This window comes from Hemitrygon akajei, chromosome 1, assembly GCF_048418815.1.
Source record: "Hemitrygon akajei chromosome 1, sHemAka1.3, whole genome shotgun sequence".
Classification (NCBI taxonomy): domain Eukaryota; kingdom Metazoa; phylum Chordata; class Chondrichthyes; order Myliobatiformes; family Dasyatidae; genus Hemitrygon; species Hemitrygon akajei.
The window spans coordinates 38,454,138-38,478,442 of NC_133124.1; the positions used below are offsets into that span (position 1 = coordinate 38,454,138).

The 24,305-nt window shown below is 42.2% G+C and overlaps 1 protein-coding gene across 1 annotated transcript in view; it reads left to right on the forward strand.

The window, feature by feature from the left end:
• LOC140725708 (cytochrome P450 7B1-like) overlaps positions 1-20,441 on the forward strand; it is a 251,498-nt gene extending 231,057 nt beyond the window's left edge. Inside the window, exon 8 of the mRNA XM_073041568.1 lies at positions 20,339-20,441. Within this exon, the coding sequence (XP_072897669.1) occupies positions 20,339-20,367 (29 nt within the window). The 3' untranslated portion in view covers positions 20,368-20,441. The remainder of the gene's footprint in view (positions 1-20,338) is intronic.
• Positions 20,442-24,305: the final 3,864 nt, after the last annotated feature.

Here is a 24,305-nt window from a genome sequence, read left to right on the forward strand (position 1 = left end):
CGGTCTCACCTGGCAGTGCATTCCATGCACGGTCTCACCTGTCAGTGCATTCCATGCACGGTCTCACCTGGCAGTGCATTCCATGCACGGTCTCACCTGGCAGTGCATTCCATGCACGGTCTCACCTGTCAGTGCATTCCATGCACGGTCTCACCTGTCAGTGCATTCCATGCACGGTCTCACCTGGCAGTGCATTCCATGCACGGTCTCACCTGTCAGTGCATTCCATGCACGGTCTCACCTGGCAGTGCATTCCATGCACGGTCTCATCTGTCAGTGCATTCCATGCACGGTCTCACCTGTCAGTGTATTCCATGCACGGTCTCATCTGGCAGTGCATTCCATGCACGGTCTCATCTGTCAGTGCATTCCATGCACGGTCTCATCTGTCAGTGCATTCCATGCACGGTCTCACCTGGCAGTGCATTCCATGCATGGTCTCACCTGGCAGTGCATTCCATGCACGGTCTCATCTGGCAGTGCATTCCATGCATGGTCTCATCTGTCAGTGCATTCCATGCACGGTCTCACCTGGCAGTGCATTCCATGCACGGTCTCACCTGGCAGTGCATTCCATGCATGGTCTCATCTGTCAGTGCATTCCATGCACGGTCTCATCTGGCAGTGCATTCCATGCACGGTCTCATCTAGCAGTGCATTCCATGCACGGTCTCACCTGGCAGTGCATTCCATGCACGGTCTCACCTGGCAGTGCATTCCATGCATGGTCTCATCTGTCAGTGCATTCCATGCATGGTCTCACCTGGCAGTGCATTCCATGCACGGTCTCACCTGGCAGTGCATTCCATGCACGGTCTCACCTGGCAGTGCATTCCATGCATGGTCTCATCTGTCAGTGCATTCCATGCACGGTCTCATCTAGCAGTGCATTCCATGCACGGTCTCATCTGGCAGTGCATTCCATGCACGGTCTCACCTGGCAGTGCATTCCATGCACGGTCTCATCTAGCAGTGCATTCCATGCACGGTCTCACCTGTCAGTGCATTCCATGCACGGTCTCATCTAGCAGTGCATTCCATGCACGGTCTCACCTGTCAGTGCATTCCATGCACGGTCTCATCTGGCAGTGCATTCCATGCACGGTCTCATCTAGCAGTGCATTCCATGCACGGTCTCATCTGGCAGTGCATTCCATGCACGGTCTCATCTAGCAGTGCATTCCATGCACGGTCTCACCTGTCAGTGCATTCCATGCACGGTCTCATCTGTCAGTGCATTCCATGCACGGTCTCATCTGGCAGTGCATTCCATGCACGGTCTCACCTGTCAGTGCATTCCATGCACGGTCTCATCTGTCAGTGCATTCCATGCACGGTCTCACCTGGCATTGCATTTCATGCACCTACCTCTCTGTGTAAAGAACACGTCTCTGACATCCCTCTGTACTTTCCTCCCAACGCCTTAAATTCATTTACCCTTGTATTAGCCATTCCTGCCCTGGGGGATAATATTTGACTGTCAGCTGGATCTGTACATCCTAACATCTAATACACCTCTATCAAGTGGCCTCACATCCTCCGTTGCTCAAAGAGAAAAGCTCCAGCTCGCTCAGCCTATCCTCATGAGACATACTGTCTAATCCAGGAACATCCTGCTGAGTCTTCTCTGCACACTCTTCAGGCACTGTGAGTAACTGGTTCAGTCCCTTCCTCCGCAGCGTTTGTGGATGGCTCAGTGTAGAAGGTGAAGGGAACAACAGTCACTCTGTTAATAGAGGGGCAGGTAGGTGTTACTGCGATTGCAAAAGTGATGCCAGGATGCTGCTCTATCTCCCAGATGTTGAAGTGAAATAGATTTGTCAGGCAAGATTTCTCAAGGAAACTATGCTAACGTTTGGCCTATTTATAATGTGCTCCAAGTATTCTGAAACTTAATCCTTAATAATGGACTCCAATATCTTCCCATCCAATAAAGTCAGGCTATAAGATCATAAGACCATGACATAAGAGCATGAATTAGGCCGTTCAGCCCATCAAGTCTGCTCCGCCATTCCATCATGGTTGACCTCGGATCCCACTCAATCCCGTACACTTGCCTTCTCACTATATCCTTTGAAGCCCTGATCTATCAGGAAATGACCAACCTCCACCTTAAATATATGCCTGGACTTAGACTCCACCACAGTCTATGGCAGAGCATTCCACAGATTTACTACTCTCTGGCTAAAAAAAATTCCTCCTTACCTCTTTTCTAAAGAGTCGCCTCTCAATATTGAGGCAGTGCCCTCTAGTTCTGGATACCCCATCATAGGAAACATCCTCTCCACATCCACCCTATCTAGTCCTTTCAACATTTGGTAGGTTTCAATGAGAACCCTCCCCTCCCCACATTCTTCTAAATTCCAGTGAGTACAGGCCCAAAACTGCCAAACACTCCTTATATATTAATCATCATCATACACCTTATCATAAGTCCTCCTTCACTCATGAAATTATCCTCCTGAACCTCCTCTAAGTGTAGTCTTATAAAAGCTCAGCATTATCACCTTGCTTTTATATTCTATTCCTCCTAAAACAAATACCATCATTGCATTTGCTTTCTTTACAGCAGACTTGACCTGTAAATTAACCTTCTGGGAGTCTTGCACAAGGGCTGCCAAGTCCCTCCACACTTCTGATGTTTGAACCTTCTCGCCATTTAGGTAATAGTCCACACTATTGTTCCTTTTATCAAAATGCCTTATTGTACATTTCCCAACACTGTATTCCATCTGCCTCTTTTTTGCCCATTGCAATTGGCCTTGTGCAGGATTCTCAAATGGTTAACTTACAGGTTGAGTTGATGGTGAGGAAGGAAAAGCAATGTTAGCATTCATCTTGAGAGGACTAGAATATAAAAACTAGGATGCAATGCTTTACAAGTGAATCTGCAGATGCTGGAAATAAATAAAAACACAAAGTGCTGGCAGAACTTAGCAGGCCAGACAGCATCTATGGGAGGAGGTAGTGACGACGTTTTGGCCCGAAACATCTACTCTAGAAGCTGTCTGGAATTACCCTTCCTCATAGCCTTCTATGCTCTATGTACCTGTCTAAGAGTCTCTTAAAAGACCCTATTGTATCCGCCTCTACCACGGTTGCTGGCAGTGTATTTTGCACACCCACCACTCTCTGTGTAAAAAACTTACCTCAGACATCCCCCTTGTACCTACCACTTACTCTTGTAAATGACTGTAAAGCTTTATTAAAAGCTCTTAGCTTTCCAATATAGGAACTCAGCTGACATATCGTTATCTTGGTGGTACCAAATGGTTTCCTGCCATTTCAGAGATTGTTGGCTGTCTGGCTGCACTATTTGAACTAGTGACACTTCTTGAATGAAATTTCTGCCTGATAGAAAGCGCCCCATGCTCTGGGCTGCTTGGACCATGCCTACCTCATCCTCTTGCCATATGAAACTTGTGCCAATGGGCACTATGTGCAGTTCAGACCGTTATTGGCATGATGTAGCTTACAGCATCTTCAGCACCAATTCGCACCACTCCCTCAGAACTCCTGAGAGGCTGACAACAATTACTGCCATTTTTACAGGATCCAGGACTAACACTGCCTCACTGAAACCGGTGCTGGGCTTCTGCTCAATAGCAGTTAGTCTTTGAAAGAAAAATCTTTTTCACAGTTAACCCTCAGTGCTTTTTAATCTAATCTTGGCACCTATTTGTCATGTTTTCAGCAGATGATATTAACACAAAAATGAATGAAATGCATCGTCAGATGTTGATAATGATCTCTCAATAAGATTGAACACTTAAACCATTAACACAGTATTCCAACAAACTCCTCCTCAAAGCTATCTGTTCCAATTACCTTTGCTGCTGCAAAGCAGGTATGGCACATAATTCTCAATCAGTAAGAGTATGTTGTGCCCAAATATGGAAATAAACTACAATATTAAAAGCACTATTCTAACTTACAGGTTAATTCAAATAGTGCTGTTCAACAAGGAGTGGTGCTACTAGGACTTGATGTTTCAATCCCAATGATGAAGTCGGCACTCTCGATGTTGGCAGTGGCTTGGAGTGGTGACGAGGAGGGTAACTACATCATTGGGGACATCAGGTGGGCACCCTCCTTCTTTGGCATTTCGTTGATAAGCCCACGAAGTCTCCAGAGGGCTCAACAGTGCTACCTGGCATCCCAGATACACCCCCCTCAGTTCCGTACCCTCCTGTCTTCATCTTACAGCCCAGTTGTTGTCTTTCCTTTTAATCCAAATCCAATTGCTGCTTTCCTCTGCTGCATTTGACAAGGACTTAATTGCTTGTTGGAGGGAGACACCCTTCACCCCCACCTTCTTCAATAGACTGGTCATAGATGTAGCAACGAATCTCCTGCATCCCACTTCTACAGGGAAAATTTTGGTTTTCCAGCCATTCTGAGCAGCTTCAGTTGCCAGTTCAGAGTACTTGGTCTTTTTCCTCTCATAAGCTTCTTCAACTCCATCTTCCCATGGTACGGTCAATTCCACAACATATACCAGCTTGGCTGTTGTGGACCACAGGACTATGTCTGGCCAGAGTGTTGTAGCCGCAATGTCTGGGGGAAACACAAGCTTTTTCTCCAAATCCACATCCATTTTCCAATCCTGAGCAACATGCAGAATGCTTATATCCTTTGATGTTACTTGGTGCTCTGGAGGTTGGCCTGCTGGTACAAATCGTGTAATGTGGACATTTCCTGCTGATGTTTGTGGGAGAGCATTTACGGTGGTTTGCCTCTGTTCCAAGATTGATGCCAGCTGTCTGAGAACTTGGTTATGCCGCCAAGTATACCGCCCCTGGCTGAGGCTCATGGTGCATCCTGTTAAAATGTGCCTTAGTGATCCAGGTGCTTGACAAAGAGAGCAAGTGGGGTCTTCTCCCCACAACTGGTTCAGGTTTTGAGGTGTTGGTAGAAGGTCATAAGTGGCTCTGATGACAAAACTTAGCCGAGATCCCTCCATCTCCCAGATGTCACGCCGACTGAGTTTCCTCTTTTCCAGGCTCTTCCAATTAGTCCATTGGCCCTGCTTGGCCATTGAAATGGCTTTGGCGTGTTGCTTTGCCTCTTCCTTCTCCTCACCTCCTCCACCACGAGCCGTCTCTTCTGCACTGCTGTTGCCTTGTGCCATTGAGGAGCCTTTGGGATGAGCCGAGACCGGCTCTCCCATGTTGGACTTGGCCAACCACATCCCTGAAGTGAAGAGCAGACCTTGCACTCTAAACGGCTTCAGATGGGGTCCACTTCCTCCCCGTTGCCACATGGGGGGGGGGGGGGCTGCTGTTCGAATAACAGTATCTTCAGATTCAGTGAGGGTAATGACCAACCTTGCTTTGGTGCATTTGTATTCTTCCACAAGACTTGTAATTGGTAATTCTAATTTGCTGTTCCTGTACAGTCCAACAGGACTTAAGCATCGTGGAAGTCCAAGCCACTGTTTCACATGTGTGCTGATCACTCTTTCACATGTTTCCACCTTGTTGATGAGGATTTTATACACTGTTAAAGGCCACCTGAGTCTTGGGAGTATGCTGAACTGGAAGCACCACAGCTTGAGTTTTCCTGGCAGCAAGGTCTTGTTGATGTGAGCTATGTACGTGATGGTTTCCTTTTTGAGTTGTTTAAACTGCTCGGTGTCCTTGAGCTTAGCATCATACCATCGGCCCAAGCTCTTCACTGGCATTTCTGACACAGTTGGGACAGGCTTCAATATGAAATCTTTGATCCGTGAGTTGACCTTTGACAATGGAGATGCTTCTGCACCTGCTGGGCTTGATCTTCATCCTCGCCCATATGATGTTTTGATGAAGCTTTTGCAGAAGTCTCCTGGTGCAGGGGACAGTTGTTGTCAGTATTGTTATATCGTCCATATAGGCTCATATCAGTGGTAATCTTTGACCAAACTGTAGCTGTTTTCCTCCCACAACCCATTTTAAGGCTCTGATAATGAGCTCCGTTGCCATAGTGAAGGCCAATGGGGAGATGGTGCACCCTGCCATGATGCCTATTTCCAGTGGTTGCCAAGCTGTAGTGAAGTCTGATGTTGTGAGACAAACTTGCAGATCCTGGAAGTAGTGTTTTACCAGATTTGTTATTGTTGCAGGCACCTGAAAGAATTCAAAAGCAGTCCACAGCAGGGAATGAGGAACTGATCCATAGGCGTTGGCCAGGTCGAGGAACAAGACATGCAGATCCTTTCCTTCTTTCTTAGCTGTCTACATTTGATGCCATATGACGCTGGTATGTTCAAGGCATCCCGAGAAGCCTGCTATGCCAGCCTTTTGGATTGACGTGTCAATGAAATGGTTTTGTTTCAGATATTTTGTAAGTCTTTGTGCCAACACGCTGAAAAAGATCTTGCCTTCTATGTTCAGAAGGTTTATTTGGCGAAACTGTTCAATGGTGAACGAATTCTTTTCTTTTGGGATCAGAACTCCCCCCGCTCTTCTCCAGGCTCTGGGGATAACTTGCTTTTCCCACGCAACCCTCACGTTTCCCCAGAGGAATCTCAGAGCATCCGGGGTGTTCTTGTAAACACAATACGGAACACCGTTAGGGCCTGGCGCTGATGTTGCCTTCTTCACTACCTTTTTCACCTCACTCAGCTTGGGAGGGCTGATGTTAAATAGATGTTGTGGGGGTGAGATTGGTGGGATGTCAGCTGGGACGAGTATCGGATCATCTTTTAGCTCAGCAGTGTGGGTGGTTCTGAGATATCTTTCAACCTCCTCTGTTGATGCTTTCAGGGATCCGCTTTTCTCTTTTGTGAAAATGCCTTTCACATATTTAAAGGGTCTTTGTAGAAGTCTGTTCTAGCTTTTTCCTTCTTTTTGCGTCGTTTCCTTAAATTCTCTGCTCTGCGCAACTTCGAGAGCCTCTGTTTAAGGTCCTCATGCAGGAAACATAGAAACATAGAAAATAGGTGCAGGAGTAGGCCATTCGGCCCTTTGAGCCTGCACCGCCATTCAGTATGATCATGGCTGATCATCCAACTCAGAACCCTGTACCTGCTTTCTCTCCATACCCCCTGATCCCTTTAGCCACAAGGGCCATATCTAACTTTCTCTTAAATATAGCCAATGAACCGGCCTCAACTGTTTCCTGTGGCAGAGAATTCCACAGATTCACCACTCTCTGTGTGAAGAAGTTTCTCCTCATCTCAGTCCTAAAAGGCTTCCCCTTTATCCTTAAACTGTGAGCCCTTGTTCTGGACTTCCCCAACATCGGAAACAATCTTCCTGCATCTAGCCTGTCTAATCCCTTTATAATTTTATATGTTTCAATAAGATCCCCCCTCAATCTTCTAAATTCTAGTGAGTATAAGCCTAGTCGATCCACCCAGGAATCAATCTGGTGAACCTTCTTTGTACTCCCTCTATGGCAAGAATGTCTTTCCTCAGATTAGGGGACCAAAACTGCACACAATACTCTAGGTGTGGTCTCACCAAGGCCTTGTACAACTGCAGTAGAACCTCCCTGCTCCTGTACTCAAATCCTTTTGTTATGAATGCCAACATACCATTTGCCTTTTTCACCGCCTGCTGTACCTGCATGCCCACTTTCAATGACTGGTGTACAATGACACCCAGGTCTCGTTGCACCTCCCCTTTTCCTAATCGGCCACCATTCAGATAATAATCTGTTTTCCTGTTCTTGCAACCAAAGTGGAAAACCTCTCATTTATCCCCATTAAATTGCATCTGCCATGAATTTGCCCACTCACCTAACCTATCCAAGTCACCCTGCATCCTCTTAGCATCCTCCTCACAGCTAACACCGCCGCCCAGCTTCGTGTCATCCGCAAACTTGGAGATGGTGCATTTAATTCTCTCGTCTAAATCATTCATATATATTGTAAACAACTGGGGTCCCAGCACTGAGCCTTGCAGTACCCCACTAGTCACTGCTTGCCATTCTGAAAAGGTCCCGTTTACTCCCACTCTTTGCTTCCTGTCTGCCAACCAATTCTCTATCCACATCAATACCATCCCCCCAATACCATGTGCTTTAAGTTTGCACACTAATCTCCTGTGTGAAATCTTGTCAAAAGCCTTTTGAAAATCTAAATATACCACATCCACTGGCTCTCCCCTATCCACTTTACTAGTTACATCTTCAAAAAATTCTATAAGATTCATCAGACATGATTTTCCTTTCACAAATCCATGCTGACTTTGTCCGATGATTTCACCTCTTTCCAAATGTGCTGTTATCACACCTTTGATAACCGACTCTAGCATTTTCCTCACTACTGATGTCAGACTCACCAGTCTATAATTCCCCGGTTTTTCTCTCTCTTTTTTAAAAAGTGGGGTTACATTAGCCACCCTCCAATCCTCAGGAACTAATCCAGGATCTAAGGAGTTTTGAAAAATTATCACTAATGCATCCACTATTTCTTGGGCTACTTCCTTAAGCACTCTGGGATGCAGACCATCTGGCCCTGGGGATTTATCTGCCTTTAATCCCTTCAATTTACCTAACACCACTTCCCTACTAACATGTGTTTCCCTCAGTTCCTCCATCTCACTAGACTCTCGGTCCCTTACTATTTCCGGAAGATTATTTATGTCCTCCTTAGTGAAGACAGAACATTCCCTACGATCAATTCACCTGTTTCTGACTGTAAAGGACCTATATTTGTCTTGACCAATCTTTTTCTTTTCACGTATCTATAAAAGCTTTTACAGTCAGTTTTTATGTTCCCTGCCAGCTTTCTCTCATAATCTTTTTTCCCCTTTCCTAATTAAGCCTTTTGTCTTCCTCTGCTAGTCTCTGAGTTTCTCCCAGTCCTCAGGTGTGCCGCTTTTTTTTGCTAATTTATGTTTCTTCTTTGGACTTGATACTATCCCTAATTTCCCTTGTCTGCCATGGGTGCACTACCTTCCCTGGTTTATTCTTTTGCCAAACTGGGATGAACAATTGTTGTAGTTCATTAAATGCTTGCCATTGCATATCCATTGTCAACCCTTTATGTATCATTTGCCAGTCTATCTTAGCTAATTCACGTCCCATACCTTCAAAGTTACCCTTCTTTAAGTTCAGAACCTTTGTTTCTGATTTAACTATGTCACTCTCCATCTTAATGAAGAATTCCACCATGTTATTGTCACTCTTACCCAAGGGGCCTCGCATGACAAGATTGCTAACTAACCCTTCTTCATTCCTCAATACCCAATCTAGAATGGCCTGCTCTCTAGTTGGTTCCTCGACATGTTGGTTCAGAAAACCATTCCGCATACATTCCAAGAAATCCTCTTCCTCAGCACCCTTACCAGTTTGGTTCACCCAATCTATATGTAGATTGAAGTCACCCATTATAACTACTGTTCCTTTATTGCACGCATTTCTAATTTCCTGTTTAATGCCATCCCCAACCTCACTACTACTGCTAGGTGGCCTGTACACAACTCCCACCAGTGTTTTCTGCCCCTTAGTGTTATGCAGCTCTACCCATATTGATTCCACATCCTCCAGGCTAATGTCCTTCCTTTCTATTGCGTTAATCTCCTCTCTAACCAGCAATGCTACCCCACCTCCTCTTCTTTCCTGTCTATCCCTCCTGAATATTGAATATCCCTGGATGTTGAGCTCCCATCCTTGGTCACCCTGGAGCCATGTCTCTGTGATCCCAACTATATCATATTCATTAATAACTATCTGCACATTCAATTCATCCACCTTGTTACGAATGCTCCTCGCATTGACACACAAAGCCTTCAGGCTTGTTTTTACAACACTCTTAGCCCTTATACAATTATGTTGAAAAGTGGCTCTTTTTGGTTTTTGCCCTGGATTTGCCTGCCTGCCACTTTTACTTTTCACCTTACTACTTTTTGCTTCTACCCTCATTTTACACCCCTCTGTCTCTCTGCACTTGTTCCCATCCCCCTGACACATTAGTTTAAAGCCTCCTGAACAGCAGTAGCAAACGCTCCCCTTAGGACATTGGTTCCTGTCCAGCCCAGGTGCAGACCGTCCCATTTATACCAGTCCCACCTTCCCCAGAACTGGTTCCAATGCCCCAGAAATTTTAATCCCTCCCCCTTGCACCATTTTTCAAGCCACGTATTCATCTGAAATATCCTCCTATTTCTACTCTGACTAGCACGTGGCACTGGTAGTAATCCAGAGGTTATTACCTCTGTGGTCCTACTTTTTAGTTTATCTCCTAACTCCCTAAATTCACCTTGTAGGACCTCATCCCGTTTTTTACCTATATCGTTGGTACCTATGAGCACCACGACCACTGGCTGTTCACCCTCCCATTCCAGAATGTCCTGCAGCCGCAGGTTGATGCCCTCCCTTTCTTCTGCTGTTGCTTTTCTCCACAACTTCCTCAGGCCTCTTCTTTCTTTAACAAGTCGTTGGATTTCCTGGAGGCGATGGGATTTGGGGGGAGGAGGCATATCTTTCCTGCTGAATTGTTCCGCCACTCCAAATTTCTCCTTTCCGTAACTGTAGATCAGGTCGCCCATCTTCTCCAACTTCTTTTCTGCTGATCCCTTGATGCCACTTAAGATCAGGTTTACATCTGCATTGATGGTTTCCCACTCCTTGCTGATATTTCAGTGTGACTGAATTGAAGGCGACACAACTTACCTTTTGTGTTTCTGTGCTCCAGAGGGGTTGTGTCATCTGAACCAATGACTAACATAACACAATGCACAAAATGTAGCAGGGATGAAATGGGCAAGGGCAATAATGGACAGACTATATTCATTCACCAACTACTGTAACTTTTGACTCTCATATTTTATATTAGTAAGTTGTCTGAAAATAACTAATTTTAAAGTCATTCTGCCACTTCAGTGGTTGCCCACCACAGTTATTTCATCTCATGATGCATTTTTTATGTTGAAATCAGAATTATTCATCCAGATAAAGTCTTTTGTAGCGAAAACTGAAAATAAACTTAATTGGATTGTGTAGGTTAAAAAAATTAATGTTAATTTTAATATTAAAAGTAATTTACTGACTAATAATTTAAAAGTTCAACAGGAAAAAAATAGTTGTATGAAGACATTGTACTCTGGATCAAATTAAATGATGATTTAATTTTTCCATCCTCCCACAGTTATTTCATTCAAACAGTTGGAATGTGATACTGAACCAAAGCCCGCTGACTCATGTTAGGAGAAAAGGAAAATTGGAAGTGGAGCCGTCAGCAAACCACCTCCAAATACCTTTTGAATATAATTGATTGAGTGGACAGCATAAATGAAGACAGTGAGGATAATGAAATCAATGAACGTAATAAAATTAAGAAAGGTGCCCTTCTTAAAAAAAACCAATATCCTCTGCACTGCCTACATCCTGAGGATAGATGTTGAATAATAATAACTTGCTGTGCAATTCCTATTTAATACCTGTGAGTGTATTCAATTCTTATAAAAAGATAGTCATTTGGATGAAAGTAGATTAGTTGCAAGTGTAAAGAAACACGTCATACACCATGCCTAGCAACTCAGCAGGCAGATGTCAGCACAGTCCTCAGCAGGCCGGATCAAAGTCTAACTATAGGCTGAATTAGCTGATTGTAGCCACGCTGGTCATTGGAAGACATTGATGTCTTCAATAAGCCAGCTATCGACACTTTGACTCTTGTTTTTAAATCCCTGTTTGCTGTTGCTGCTCACTGTTTTGGCTACAATCGCCAGCCCTTTATGTCTGTGAGGTCTCTATGCACTTTCAGAGTTGGCCTTCTTAATAATTCCTCCATTAATAATATTGCCTTCATCTTCTGGGACCACATGCTCTGGAAGTTTGCTCCCAAGCCTCTTTACTTTCCCATCCCTCTCGTCTTCTCTAGGGTTCCTTTAGAATCCACTATTTTGGTTAAGGTTTGGAACTGGAATCAGTTTATTTTTGTCATGTGTATTGAACTACAGTGAAAAGCTTGTCTTGCATACTATTAATACAGATCAGATGATTACACAATGCATTGAGGAAGAACAAGGAAAGACAATAACAACGTTGAATGAAGTGGAACAGTTACAGAGAAAGTGCAGTGTGGGTAAATGTGGTGAACTACATATACCTGTCTGGACACGCCCCCTGATGACTGCTCCTGTGGCTCCTCCCACAGACCCCTGTATAAAGGTGATGGAGGTCTGAGCCCGGCCTCTCAGTCTCCAGGATGTAGTATGGTGGTCACTCACTGCTCGTTCCTTCTTCCAGTCAATAAAAGCCGATACCTCGCTTTTACGTCTCAGAGTGAGTTATTGATGGTGCATCAGTAAACATTAAAGTGCAAGGTCATTACAAAGTTGGCTGTGAGTCAAGAGTCAAACTATTTAAAAGTCTTGTAATGATGGGGTAAAAGCTGTCTTTAAGCCTGGTGTTATGTGCTTTCAGGCTTTCATGCCTTCTGCCCGATGGAAGACGGGAAAAGAAAGAATCTCTAGTGGCTGATGTCCTGATGTAGTGAGTGGTAACATTATGGTAGTATTGGTTATCTATCCAACATATGTATTAGATATTACATAATGCACAATTTTTACATGCACCTGTCTTGCAGTTTGGAATATCTTGGTTTTCAGGACATCACACTTCTGTGTATATTTAAGAGCATAAAGTTCACGATCACTACTCATTGATCTTAGCTGAAAAGAGAGTAGAATTTAGGACTATGCTCATCTTTGATGCTTCCCTCCTTTGGCAAATAGTCACAAGCATTAAATTTGAACTTGTGAGTGAGAGCCAGATAGAAGAATAATCTCCTATATGTAGGAGAATGTATGGCAATTTAGATGTCTTCTAGTCATGACAGAAGTAAAGGAGGATGTGCATGAAATTCTTAGCTAATTTGCATTACATGTCTTATTTAGATTCTGAGGTCTGGAAATAAGATCCAGTTACATAATTGGCTTATAGTCAATAATTTCATCTGCACCAGAGGGTAAATGAATTTGATGTAAGGTGAATAGCCATATTGACAACTACAAGGAAAAGCTGCAAGTTCAATATTTAGCCAAATTGGCTTTGATTAACTTCAATAAAGAAACTAACAGATTCCATAATTTTACATCAGAGCTGATTTAAGGAATCACCAATCTGATCTTTTAACAAACTTTTTTTTTGATTGGCATATTCACTGAAAATTAAAAGCAAATTTAGTGATAGGAATTAAGCTGGCTCATGGAAAGTATTTTCAATTAAAAAAAAGCAAGCAGACATGCCTTGAAAGATTGTTTTAACACATTTTATTAACCAGTTCCCTACACCCACATTGTGATTTCACTTGTTACAGCCCATATTGATTCTGCACAGTTGTAATATTGATTCCATCTGGCACCATCACAGCACCTGGGATTATAATGGAAACAATGACAAATGGTGGCAATAGTAGTGAATGAGATATAACGGCAGAACATGCTGACTACCATGAAGTGAATTGTTATCTGCTGTAACCTGAAAACAGAGTCAATCAGATACATATTAAGAATTATACATGTATCTTATGAATCTATACTGGTTGGGAAATTTATTGTCATTTGTAAGCTGAAAACATAATATTCAAGAGTCTGTAGGTTGATAGAGAAGGTAGAAGTGTGTCCATGCCAACAAGTACAGTATTGCATTGAAGGGGAGGGGGGAGTGGAGAGCCAAATTAAATGTTATTTCACATTTTTTGGGGTTGTTGAGGCATTCATTGAATCCAGTATTACCTAGATATTTTAATTATATCAATTACTGTATACTGTATATTTTTGTATTCGGAAAAGTGATTAAAATTTCACAAAAGCTGTGCAAGGTTATTATACGTATATTTGGTAACAATATATATTTGTGAAACTGGATTTATTCCTTGGGCTTTCTTGAGGGGAGACACTTTGAAGTCAGACATTGTTCTTGGTTCATAATGGCAACGGTGTAATGAAACATCAGCCTTTTTACAGGACTTTGCACTTCAGTGTTAACAGGCAGGGCATATCCAATGAGCAAGCAATTGATGATGTCTGCTTTGACAGGTGGATATGAAGTATCCCACAAGGCTGTTTCACAAGTTGGGAGGGGAGTCATTCGCAGAGTGCCAGCTGAAACATATCCATCAGCTGGCCAAGTGGAAGGCAGAACTTCTCATCATTATAACTTTGGTCATTGTGCTTACAAATTGGGCACCACATTTCCATCATTACAATGGTGAAGCACTTGAAATTTGACTCATTGGACTGACTGTGGATGGTTGTTCCCTTTACGATTGCTGGTATTAATTTGCAGGTAAATACGGTATGCACAATAATCCATATCAAACTCTGTTCCACTGGTGGTCTTCATGTGAAGTCCAGCGGTGGGGGCTGGATGAGCTGGTATTCCCAGCATCAGCATGGGGAATCTGTCTCTACTTCCCCGTGCCCCTATTCACCCTTATGAGCTGCTCAAACTTGGAAGGAAAGAAAAGTTTATTTGAGCTTTATGTCCTTTGTATTTTTAATCTTCTACGTTAGGCATTAGTGGTTTACTCATGTTTTAAACAATTCTATTTATATACTTGTTGAAGACTGTTAAATTTAGCAGTTGTAATACTTTTTTCTAAAGATGGTTGCACGTCTCATTCTTTGTCTCTAGTTATGGCTTGTGTCAAAGGTTGTCAGTGTGACCCAGTGGGCAGAGCTGCAATGATGTACGTGTGGAAGCTACGCCACTAACCCCAATCTGAAGGAAAGTATTAATGTGACTATTATGAAAACTTCTGAGACTTCATTAACTATTTCTTCAAATGGGACTTTACAATGTTCTATCTCAATACTCTGTGTAATGATATGATGTCTATGAACTGTGTGTAAGACTACCTTTTCACTGTATCTCAGTACATGTGACAATAATAAGCCAATTTGAATTCCACTTCCGATTTCAGTCCAGACTAAATGACACCCCAGTTGAATGCTCCCTTGTGGCAACGTGATCACTAAGGGACCATTTGAAAACAAGAAGTTTGGGAAAGTCAGGAATAAAAATGCAACAGGATTATAGGGGTTCAGATGGACCTCACTGATACCATCAGGTTTGCTGAACTGCTGATCAATGGGAGTTGAACCAAGGACACAACTCTATAGGTAAAGCAATACATGTGTAGACTTGCTGCTGCCTTCTCAAATGCCTGCTCATAAATCCTGCAGAAATGTTTTCTCAGGAACAACAGCTTAATTTCATGGAAGGCATCTGGATAGAGGCCATCCTTCACCACTCATAATTTGAGTCAGACTCTAGATCTGGAGTCAAAAACAGGCCACAACAGTTAAGGCTCACAGATTTCCTTCATTGAGGATCATTAGTGAGCCAGAAATATTTTTCAAATAATTCCAGTGGCAAACCATTTCTATTCCTGTTCCCATTCCTGTTCCAACATTTTGGTCAATGGGCTCCTCTTTTGCCCTAATGCACTCTCAGTTTGGAGGAGCAACACCTCATATTTCTGTCTAGGTAGCCTCCAATCTGATGGCCTGAACATCGATTTCTCCACCATCTCTGTAATTTTCCCCCTCCCCCTTCCCTCTTCTTCATTTTTCCAATCTGGCCTCTTACCTCTTCTCCTCAGCTACCTATTACCTCCCCCTGGTGTTCCTCCTCCTTCCCTTTCTCCCATGATCACCTCTCCTCTCCAATCAGATTTCTTCTTCTTCCTTTGACTTTTCCACATCACCTCTCAGCTTTTCACTTCATCCCCACTCCCACACCCACCTGGCTTCACCTATCACCTTCTAGTTTGTCCTCCTTCCCCTCCCCGCACCTTCATATTCTGGCATCTTCTCCCTTCCTTTCCAGTCCTGATGAAGGGTTTTGGCCTGAAACATTTATTCATTTCAATAGATGTTGGCTCACCTGCTGAGTTCCTCCAGCAGTGTGTGTGTGTTATGCAGATTATTAGTTTGGACTTCTGGATTCCTCTTCAGTCTGTGCGGTAGACTCTATTTCATTTCTGTGTCATTGTTAAAGTAGTCAAATACTCCAAGGTGCTTCACAGGAGCAGTATCAAGCAATATTTAAACTTTAGCTACAACTCAGTGAAGAAGAATAATGTTGAACACCTTTGCTACATCTGCAACAAGCAAAATTTCTAGGTGACAACAATTTTAATTCCACTACCTATTCCTGCCCCAACATGTCAGACAATGGCCTCCTCTACTGCCGTGATGAGGCCACGCTCAGGTTGAAGGAGAAACATCACATTTTCCATCTGGGTATCCTCCAATGTGATGGTATGAACATTGATTACTCTAACTTCCAGCAATTTCCTCTCCCTTCCCCTTCTCTCTTTTTCCATTCCCAATTCTGGCTCCCCTCTTACCCTTACTGTTCTCCTCAACTGCCTATCACCTCCCTCTGCTGACCTCCTCCTTCCCTCTCTCCCATGGGCCAATCTCTCTTCTCCTATCAGATTCCTTGCTCTTCAGCTCTTTACGTTTTCCACCTTTCACTTCCCAGCTTCTACTTCAGAGCGAACTTGGCCTTTTCTCCCTGGAGCAACGGAAGATGAGAGGTGACCTGATAGAGGTGTATAAGATGATGGGAGGCATTGATCGTGTGGATAGTCAGAGGCTTTTTCCCAGGGCTAAAATGGCTGCCACAAGAGACACAGGTTTAAGGTACTGGGAAGTAGGTACAGAGGAAATATCAGGGGCAAGTTTTTTATGCAGAGAGTGGTGAGAGTGTGGAATGGGTTGCCGGTGACTGCAGTGGAGGCTGATACAATAGGGTCTTTTAAGAGACTCCTGGATAGGTACATGGAGCTTAGAAAAATAGAGGGCTATAGGTAACCCTAGGTAATTTCTAAAGTAAGTATATGTTCAGCACAGCATTGTGGGCCGAAAGGCTTGTTTTGTGCTGTAGATTTTCTATGTTCCTATGCTTTTATCCCCTCTCCACACCCCCACCTGGCTTCACGCATCACCTTCGAGCTTGTATATCTTCCCATCACCCACCTTCCTATTCTGGTTTCCTTCCCCTTTCCTTCTCAATCCCGATGAAGAGTCTCAGCCCCAAACATCAACTGTTCTTTTTCCCTTTCCTGACCTGTTGAATTCCTCCAGAATTTTGTGTGTGTTAGTTTGGATTTCCTGTATCTGCACAATCTCTTATGTTGAACAATTAAAATCGGGGAGGCAGAACTGGCTAGACTTGGAGGGACTTACTTTGAAGAGCCAGAGAAAACTGAGGGTATGAGGGCATTAAAAACAGAAATGGTTACCTTGAAAGAGGAGTGCCTCTGATCTTGCATCAAATGATACGTGTCGATGAGAACAGGAATAGTGGGTGACTTGAACCTGATACAATGTAGAACCCAGGCTACAGAAATCTGGATCAAAATGCAAGCTGCTGGAGGAACTCGGGATAAAGTAGCACCTGTGGAGCCTGATGAGAAATAGATAAAATGATTGTTTTGATAAGAAGAATGAAGGTAGGCAATATAAATTTAGTCATACAAGCACAAGGAGATACCAAGAGCAGGCACCTGGATTTGTATGTGCGGAGGTCTTGAGGATAGCACCACAAGTTGAGAAAGCTGTTAAAAAGCATTTTAGTTATTAGGCTTTATTAACAGAGAAGAAGGAAACAAGACAAAGGAAGATGTGTTAAATCATAGAAAAACCTTGGTCATGCACTAATTTGGAGTATTATTTTCAGTTCTGTTTACCTCACTTTGGAAAGAATGTTGGGACATTGGAAAGTTCAAAGTACTTTGGAGTGAGCATAATTAGCAAAAATGGTGCCAGAGGTGAGAGAATTTAGTTACATGGAATGAATGGAAAAAATGCCACCCTTCAGAGAAAAGTAAGAGGAGATTTTATTAGGTATATTCAAGACCATGAGGGCAATTTGGAGGAGAAAACATATCAGAAAGATCAGCAAACAGTTAAGACATGATTAGAAAAGGAGAAAAAGGCAACACAAAGCAACTTTTCACTGATCTGCAGTACTAATAATGTTTAGAAGATTAGATAAATCTCTCAAGTGGAGAAACTTAAGGCTATGTGAAAAGAGCAATGTAATGGATCGGTTAAATAGCCTCTTTCTGTATTGTATCATTTTGGCATGTTTTTACTTCCTGGAAAAAGGTGATAAAATTACTTTCTTTTAGGGATTTTAGTCATTTAATTACTGCCCAAATACTCCTTGAGACTGATAAATTTATTTTAAATAGAAATATTTTAATTTAAATCATTTTCTTTGTTTTTATTCTCTTTCCTTTTCTCTATTTTTCTTTCTTTAATGAGTTGACAATGAACTCTCCCTGCTAATTTACGCATCCTTTTCAGGCTACGGTTAATTCCATAATCATCAATCAGATTGTTTAAGGAGTCAGATACTGTACATATTTCTGCTATTCGCTGAGTCCTCAGATGCCCAGTGTACTTTGTTTTGAACATATAAACTTGTACTTTCAACACACATCACAAGAAATATTTCAAAGCCCAGATGTGTGAGATTTAGTCCAACAAGTGGCAGACACTCTGATATGCCTGCCTACAGAAAAATGTGGACCTCCTTAGTAGCGCTGGCGTGACGCCATTACAGCCTGGGCTGTTTCGGGAGTTCAATTCTGGTGCCATTCTGTAAGGAGTTTGTGTGCCCTGCCATGGAAAGCACGGGTTTTCCCGGGTGCTTCGTTTTCCTCCCACAGTCCAAACACGTAGAGGGTAGGTTAATCGGTCATTGTTAATTGTCTTGTGATTGGGTTGGGGCTAATCGGGGTTGTGGAATTGTTGGAGTGGCGTGACTCGAAGGGCCTACTCTGCCCACTTTCACTAAGTTAATAAAATAAATAGTCCTGGCTGTTGTCTACCAATGTCAGACACATTGCGCCATCTACTGGTACAAACCTCTTATTCAAAATCGGCAGGATGTTCACATTCTTACTTGATCCTGTGCACTTGCAGTTGTTCATTGAAAGCAGAAAGGGTCTGTGTGTAGAATGAAGCTAGAATGTGATTTCCTATTGGGAGGGGAAAAAAACAAAAAAGGACTATCTTACAATTGAATCATACTGGTAATAATTTCATAATTTTTGTAATAAAGGGAAGTATCCACAGTACTGTGCAAAGGTCTCACACACCCTAGCTATATAAATGTGCCTAAGACTTTCCACCATGTGCTTTAAATCAAATCAAAATTAACACATGCAGGAAATGATATAAAAGAGTCTTTGGCACCCTAGATCTTTATATGTGCCTAAGACTTTTGCACAGTACTGTATGTTATTAATATCCATGTCAAATTCAATGAGGGCCACTGGAATGTAGCATTAATTTCTCATTCACAGCAGTTTCTTAGAATATATCTTGCAGAACTAAAGTTCAGATTCTCAAATTGTTTGAGAATAATTTTGAAGAGGATATAACTGGTGAAATTTATAGCTTAGGTTAGTATTTGCCTCATGATATTTCTGCTGATACTTTTTAGTGTATTCTGAACCTAATCTTTCTGCATCTGTTTCTTCCCACTAAATAATGTGCATCACGTGCATTCAATTTCCCTTTAAAAGTTGTTCATCTGTTACAGCCATCCCCATTGCAAAGTTGTTCATCTTCCTATAGTTCTCATTTCGTTTTGATGATAATTGCTTTAAACTGATGTCTCCTTTAGTAGTTCCCTAACTAAATGAAATATCCCTTCCACATTTATCAAATCCATTCATAATTCTAAAAAACTTTATTTCAAAGTTCTGATTTAACAAAACTTTTATGCTTAGACAAATGCATTAATATTTACTGTTGGAGGAACTCAGCAGGTCAGGCAGCATCTGTGGGAATGAAGTAACAGTGAACATTTCAGGCCAAGACCCTTCAATAGGATAAAATCCATGGTGATGTGGGACCATGAGGGTCATGGACTGCAGGAGCCCAGAGGGTCACTGGTTGGAGGAACTGGACTGGCCACGTTGAGGGCAGGCAGCGACAAACTGACAGAGATCGGTGATCATGGTGAGCCACCAGAATCAGTGTTGCTGAAAATCCAGATCCAACGTGCGCCTGGATGGCCAGAGAGGGGTGAGGAGTAGGCCCACTGGAGTGCCTCATTATCCATGGCCACTGGCATGAACTTGCCATTGTTAGGGGTGTCAGCTGGAGTAGGCTTGTGCTGTAAGGCCTGGCAAATCTGGTTCTCAATGTTTCATTCCACTCTCCAGCAATGGCCAGCAATTTGTTGAGTGAAAAGGGATACACTATTAATTTGGATTATTTGCAAATTGCCTGATGATTTGCACTGTTCAATGATTTACCAAAAGCCATAAAGGTTACTTCTCACTGCAAGGCTTCCAATTAGACTTAAAGCTAACAGTAAAATTATTGGATTTAAGACATTATTGTGAAATATTCTCATTCCATCCTTTTAGGGTTGTTAATTTGTGTTATACAGGGCTAGCAATGACGTGATTTATGGTCCTGACCTGACACTCAACCTTGGAGGCTCATAGAAAGATGACTGAAGTTGAAGAGTCACACTGCAGCAGGTTGCAAATTTAGAGTTTTCTTTTAACACTCCTTTATCTGTCTTGGCAGTCATTTTGTACCAAACCTCTCATCAGTGTCAGAAGGGATTAATTTTCAGGATGCAAATTTCAAAACTCAAAAGAGGTCACTCAATCAAATACATGTTATGTAGATTCATTTCTGAAAGTAGTATTTTGGTAAGTAGTAAATGAAACATGAGGTGGTGAGCACAGTATGCGTGGGAGGGCAAAGGTGATTTTGGGCATATGGTACCCAAAGCACTCCACCACTGGGGGGTTTTGTATGTCATTTCTGGGTTGCTGTAGACAAATTGATAGAGATTGATTACGATGATTAGTTAAGAACTCCTTTACTGTTGTATTATGCAAGTATCCAAATGGCAAAAAGTGAATTAAATGCATCTTGATTTTATTTTCATCTTGCGTTCCTCATACCTTGAGAAAAGCAGTGAAATAACGCACTCAGACGATACCCCATGGTTCTTGTTCATAATGAATGGGGTCCATATTTGATAGGTTAAGAAAATGTATCCATTTCTTACAATTACCCAGAAATTCATGCACTAGCTTTCTAAAAAATAGTTTACAATTCCCAAATACAGTTGGATCAAAATAGTCTCTTTTTTCCCCCGCTTTGTTCTGTTATCTTTTCCTTAAATTTCCTGTTTTCTTTTTATCTCCTTTTGCCCTCTATTTTATTTGGCCCTAATTAACTTTTTTTTTACTCTTGTCCTTTATTGTTTTTTTTTAAACTGGATTAGGAGATGTCATTGACACAATGTTTACGGGGTCTCGATATTGCTATACATTTTTCAGATCAACTTCACGATTTTTGCATATCAAATTTAATAGAAAGTTAATTTATTTGCCAAATTACTGCAACAGTTTGTTGTTCTATAATTTTCCACTATGCAACCAGAACTCACTAACACTAAATAAGTATTTTCCATTAAAAATACTCAATAGAATACATGCCGAAGACTCATACAAAACTAGATTCTATGATGATTAACCACCAATTTATTTATTTTTATGATGATTCTTTCTGTCTGTGTGTAATGATCACTTTGCATCTACAGGAAGCAAGATATTACCTAAGGGAGGAATGTACTTGACATATGTGCACAGTTATGTTAGTAAGAGTGACTCTTGCAGATGACTTGTGAAGGGGAGGATTCATTACTGCAAGAAGCATATTAGATCAGAAAATCAGCACTATAATTGTGCTCATTCAAAGTCAGGAAAAAGTAAGAAAGTCAACTCTGTATCCACAAAACACAGCAGTTGAAGAGTATCCATTATAATCTTTAATCTAATAAGTACTGTTCAAGATAGTCTTGCAGTGAAGAATAATTACTGTAAAAATTTCAAGTTCAAGACCAAAGCTGAAGCTTATTGTCATCTGACTATACATGTGTACAACCAAACAATATGCTGATCCTCCAGACCAATGTACCCACAATACATATATCATACACAGCACATAAGACATAATAAGTTAATAAAATATAATTCAAAATGCATGTGTGGAACAATGAAACACCACTCAATCAGCTGATCTGTTTCACACCTGTATGTCTCCTTGTCACCAACCATTGTTGCCATGATTTCAGATGGTGATGAGGAGACATACAAAAGGTGGATAGATCAGCTGGTTGGGTGGTGTCACAGTAGCAGCATTACACTCAATGTCAGTAAGAGCAAGGAATTTTGTGGACCAGGAAGGGGAAGTTGAGGGAGCACACAGCAGTCCTCAATGAAGGATCAGAAGTGGAAAGGATGAGCAGTTTCAAGCTCCTGGGAGTCACCATCTCTGCAGATTTATCCTGGGTTCAACATATTGATGAAATTACAAAGAAGGAATGACAGTGGCCACATTTCATCTGGACATTGAGAAAACTTGTTTTGTCACCAAACATGCTTGCAAATTTCGATAGGTGCACTGTGGAAAGCATTCTAACTGGTTGCATCACCATTTGAAATGGAAGGGCCACCGTGCAGGATCCAAAAATGCCTCAGAAAGTTGTAAGCTCTGACAGCCACATCATATACTTTGAAAATAATTACAAAATGTACTTTGAAATTAATTTTATTTTCTTTCTGAAGTTATTGACAAAAGCCAAAACAAACATTTTCTGATTTTGACTGATGGCTGCTAATTTGTATAATTAACTACAAACAAGAGAAAATCTACAGATGCTGGATATCCAAGGCGACACACACAAAATTCTGGTGGAACTCAGCGGGCCAAGCTACATCTATGGAAAGGAATAAACAGTCGATATTCCAGGCTGAGGCCCTTCTTGAGGACTGGAAAAAAATGATGGGAAGTCAGAGTATGAAGGTGGGGGGTAGGGGAGGAAGAAATACAAGCTGGTAGGTTTTAGGTGAAACTGGGAGAGGGGGAAAGGGGGGTTAAGTAAAGAGCTGGGAAGTTGTTTGATGAAAGAGATAAAGGGCTGGAGGAGGGTGAATCTGATAGGAGAAGATAAAACAACATGGAAGGAGCGGAAGGTGTAGGAGCACCATAAAGGGGTGACAGGCAGGTAAGGAAATATGGCGAGAGAGGGAAACGGGAATAGTGAATGGTGAAGGGATGGGGCAATTACTGGAAATTTGATAAATTGATATTCATGCCTTCAGGTTGGAGCTACCGAGACAGAATATAAAATGTTGCTCCTCCAACCTGAGTGTGGCCTCAGGCAGTAGGGGAGGCCATGGACTGAGATATTGTAATGGGAGTGGGAAGTAGATTTGAAATAGGTGGCTACCAGGAGATCCCACTTTTTCTAGCGGATGGAGCATAGGTGCTCAGCGAAGTGGTCTCCCAAACTACGTTGGGTCTCACCGATATACAGGAGGCCTTAGCAGGAGCATTGGATACAAGTAGATGACCCCAACAGACTCACAGGTGAAGTGTCACCTCACCTGGAAGGACTGAATGGTGGTGAGGGAGGAGGTGTAGGGGCAGGTGTAGCACTTGTTCCGCTTGCAAGGCAAAGTGCCAGGAGGGAGATCAGTGGGGAGGGACCAGTGGTCAGGGGACCAATCCTTGTGCAAAGTGGAAAGTGAGGGGGAGGGAAAGATATGCTTGGTGTGGGATCTGGTTGAGATGGCGGAGGTTATGGAGAATTATGTGCTGGATGCGGAAGCTAATGGGGGTGAGGACAAAAGGAACCCTATCCCTAGTATTGTGGCAGGAGGATGAACTGAGGGAGACATGTGCAAAATGGAAGAGGTGCGGGTGAGGGCAGTGTTGATGGTAGAGGAAACAAAGCCCCTTCCTTTGAAGAAGGAGTTCAATTCTTTAGTTCTGGAATGAAAAACCTCATTTTGAGAGTGATGCAGCAGAGACAGAGGAACTGAAAGAAGGGGATGGCGTTTTTGCAAGGGACAGGGTGGGAAAAGTTATAGTTCAGGTAGCTCTGAGGTAGCAAGTAATTAGTTGGGAAACCTGGTTGTATGTATTGAATTAATATTTGTCATAAAGGGAAATTATCTCCATCTCTGCATTGTGTTAAAATATCCTTCATTTAGTCTTCCTGCATTTGGATGTATTATGATTTTTTTCTGAACTGTGTACCAATGATAGAAGAGCACCAATGTACGAGAATAAATGTTATAACTTCCTATCAATGAGGCATTTCAAGTGAATTTATCTATTTGATGCTAAATTTTGATCAGTTTTGTACTTTGAGCATATATATATATATATATATATATATATATATATATATATATATATATATAAAAGATGTCTTGAGTTAAAAGTGATTACATTATTTCACATTGGGTTAGGGATGCCAGTCTTTGCCCTGCCATAATACAGGCATCCAATGGTGTGAAAAAT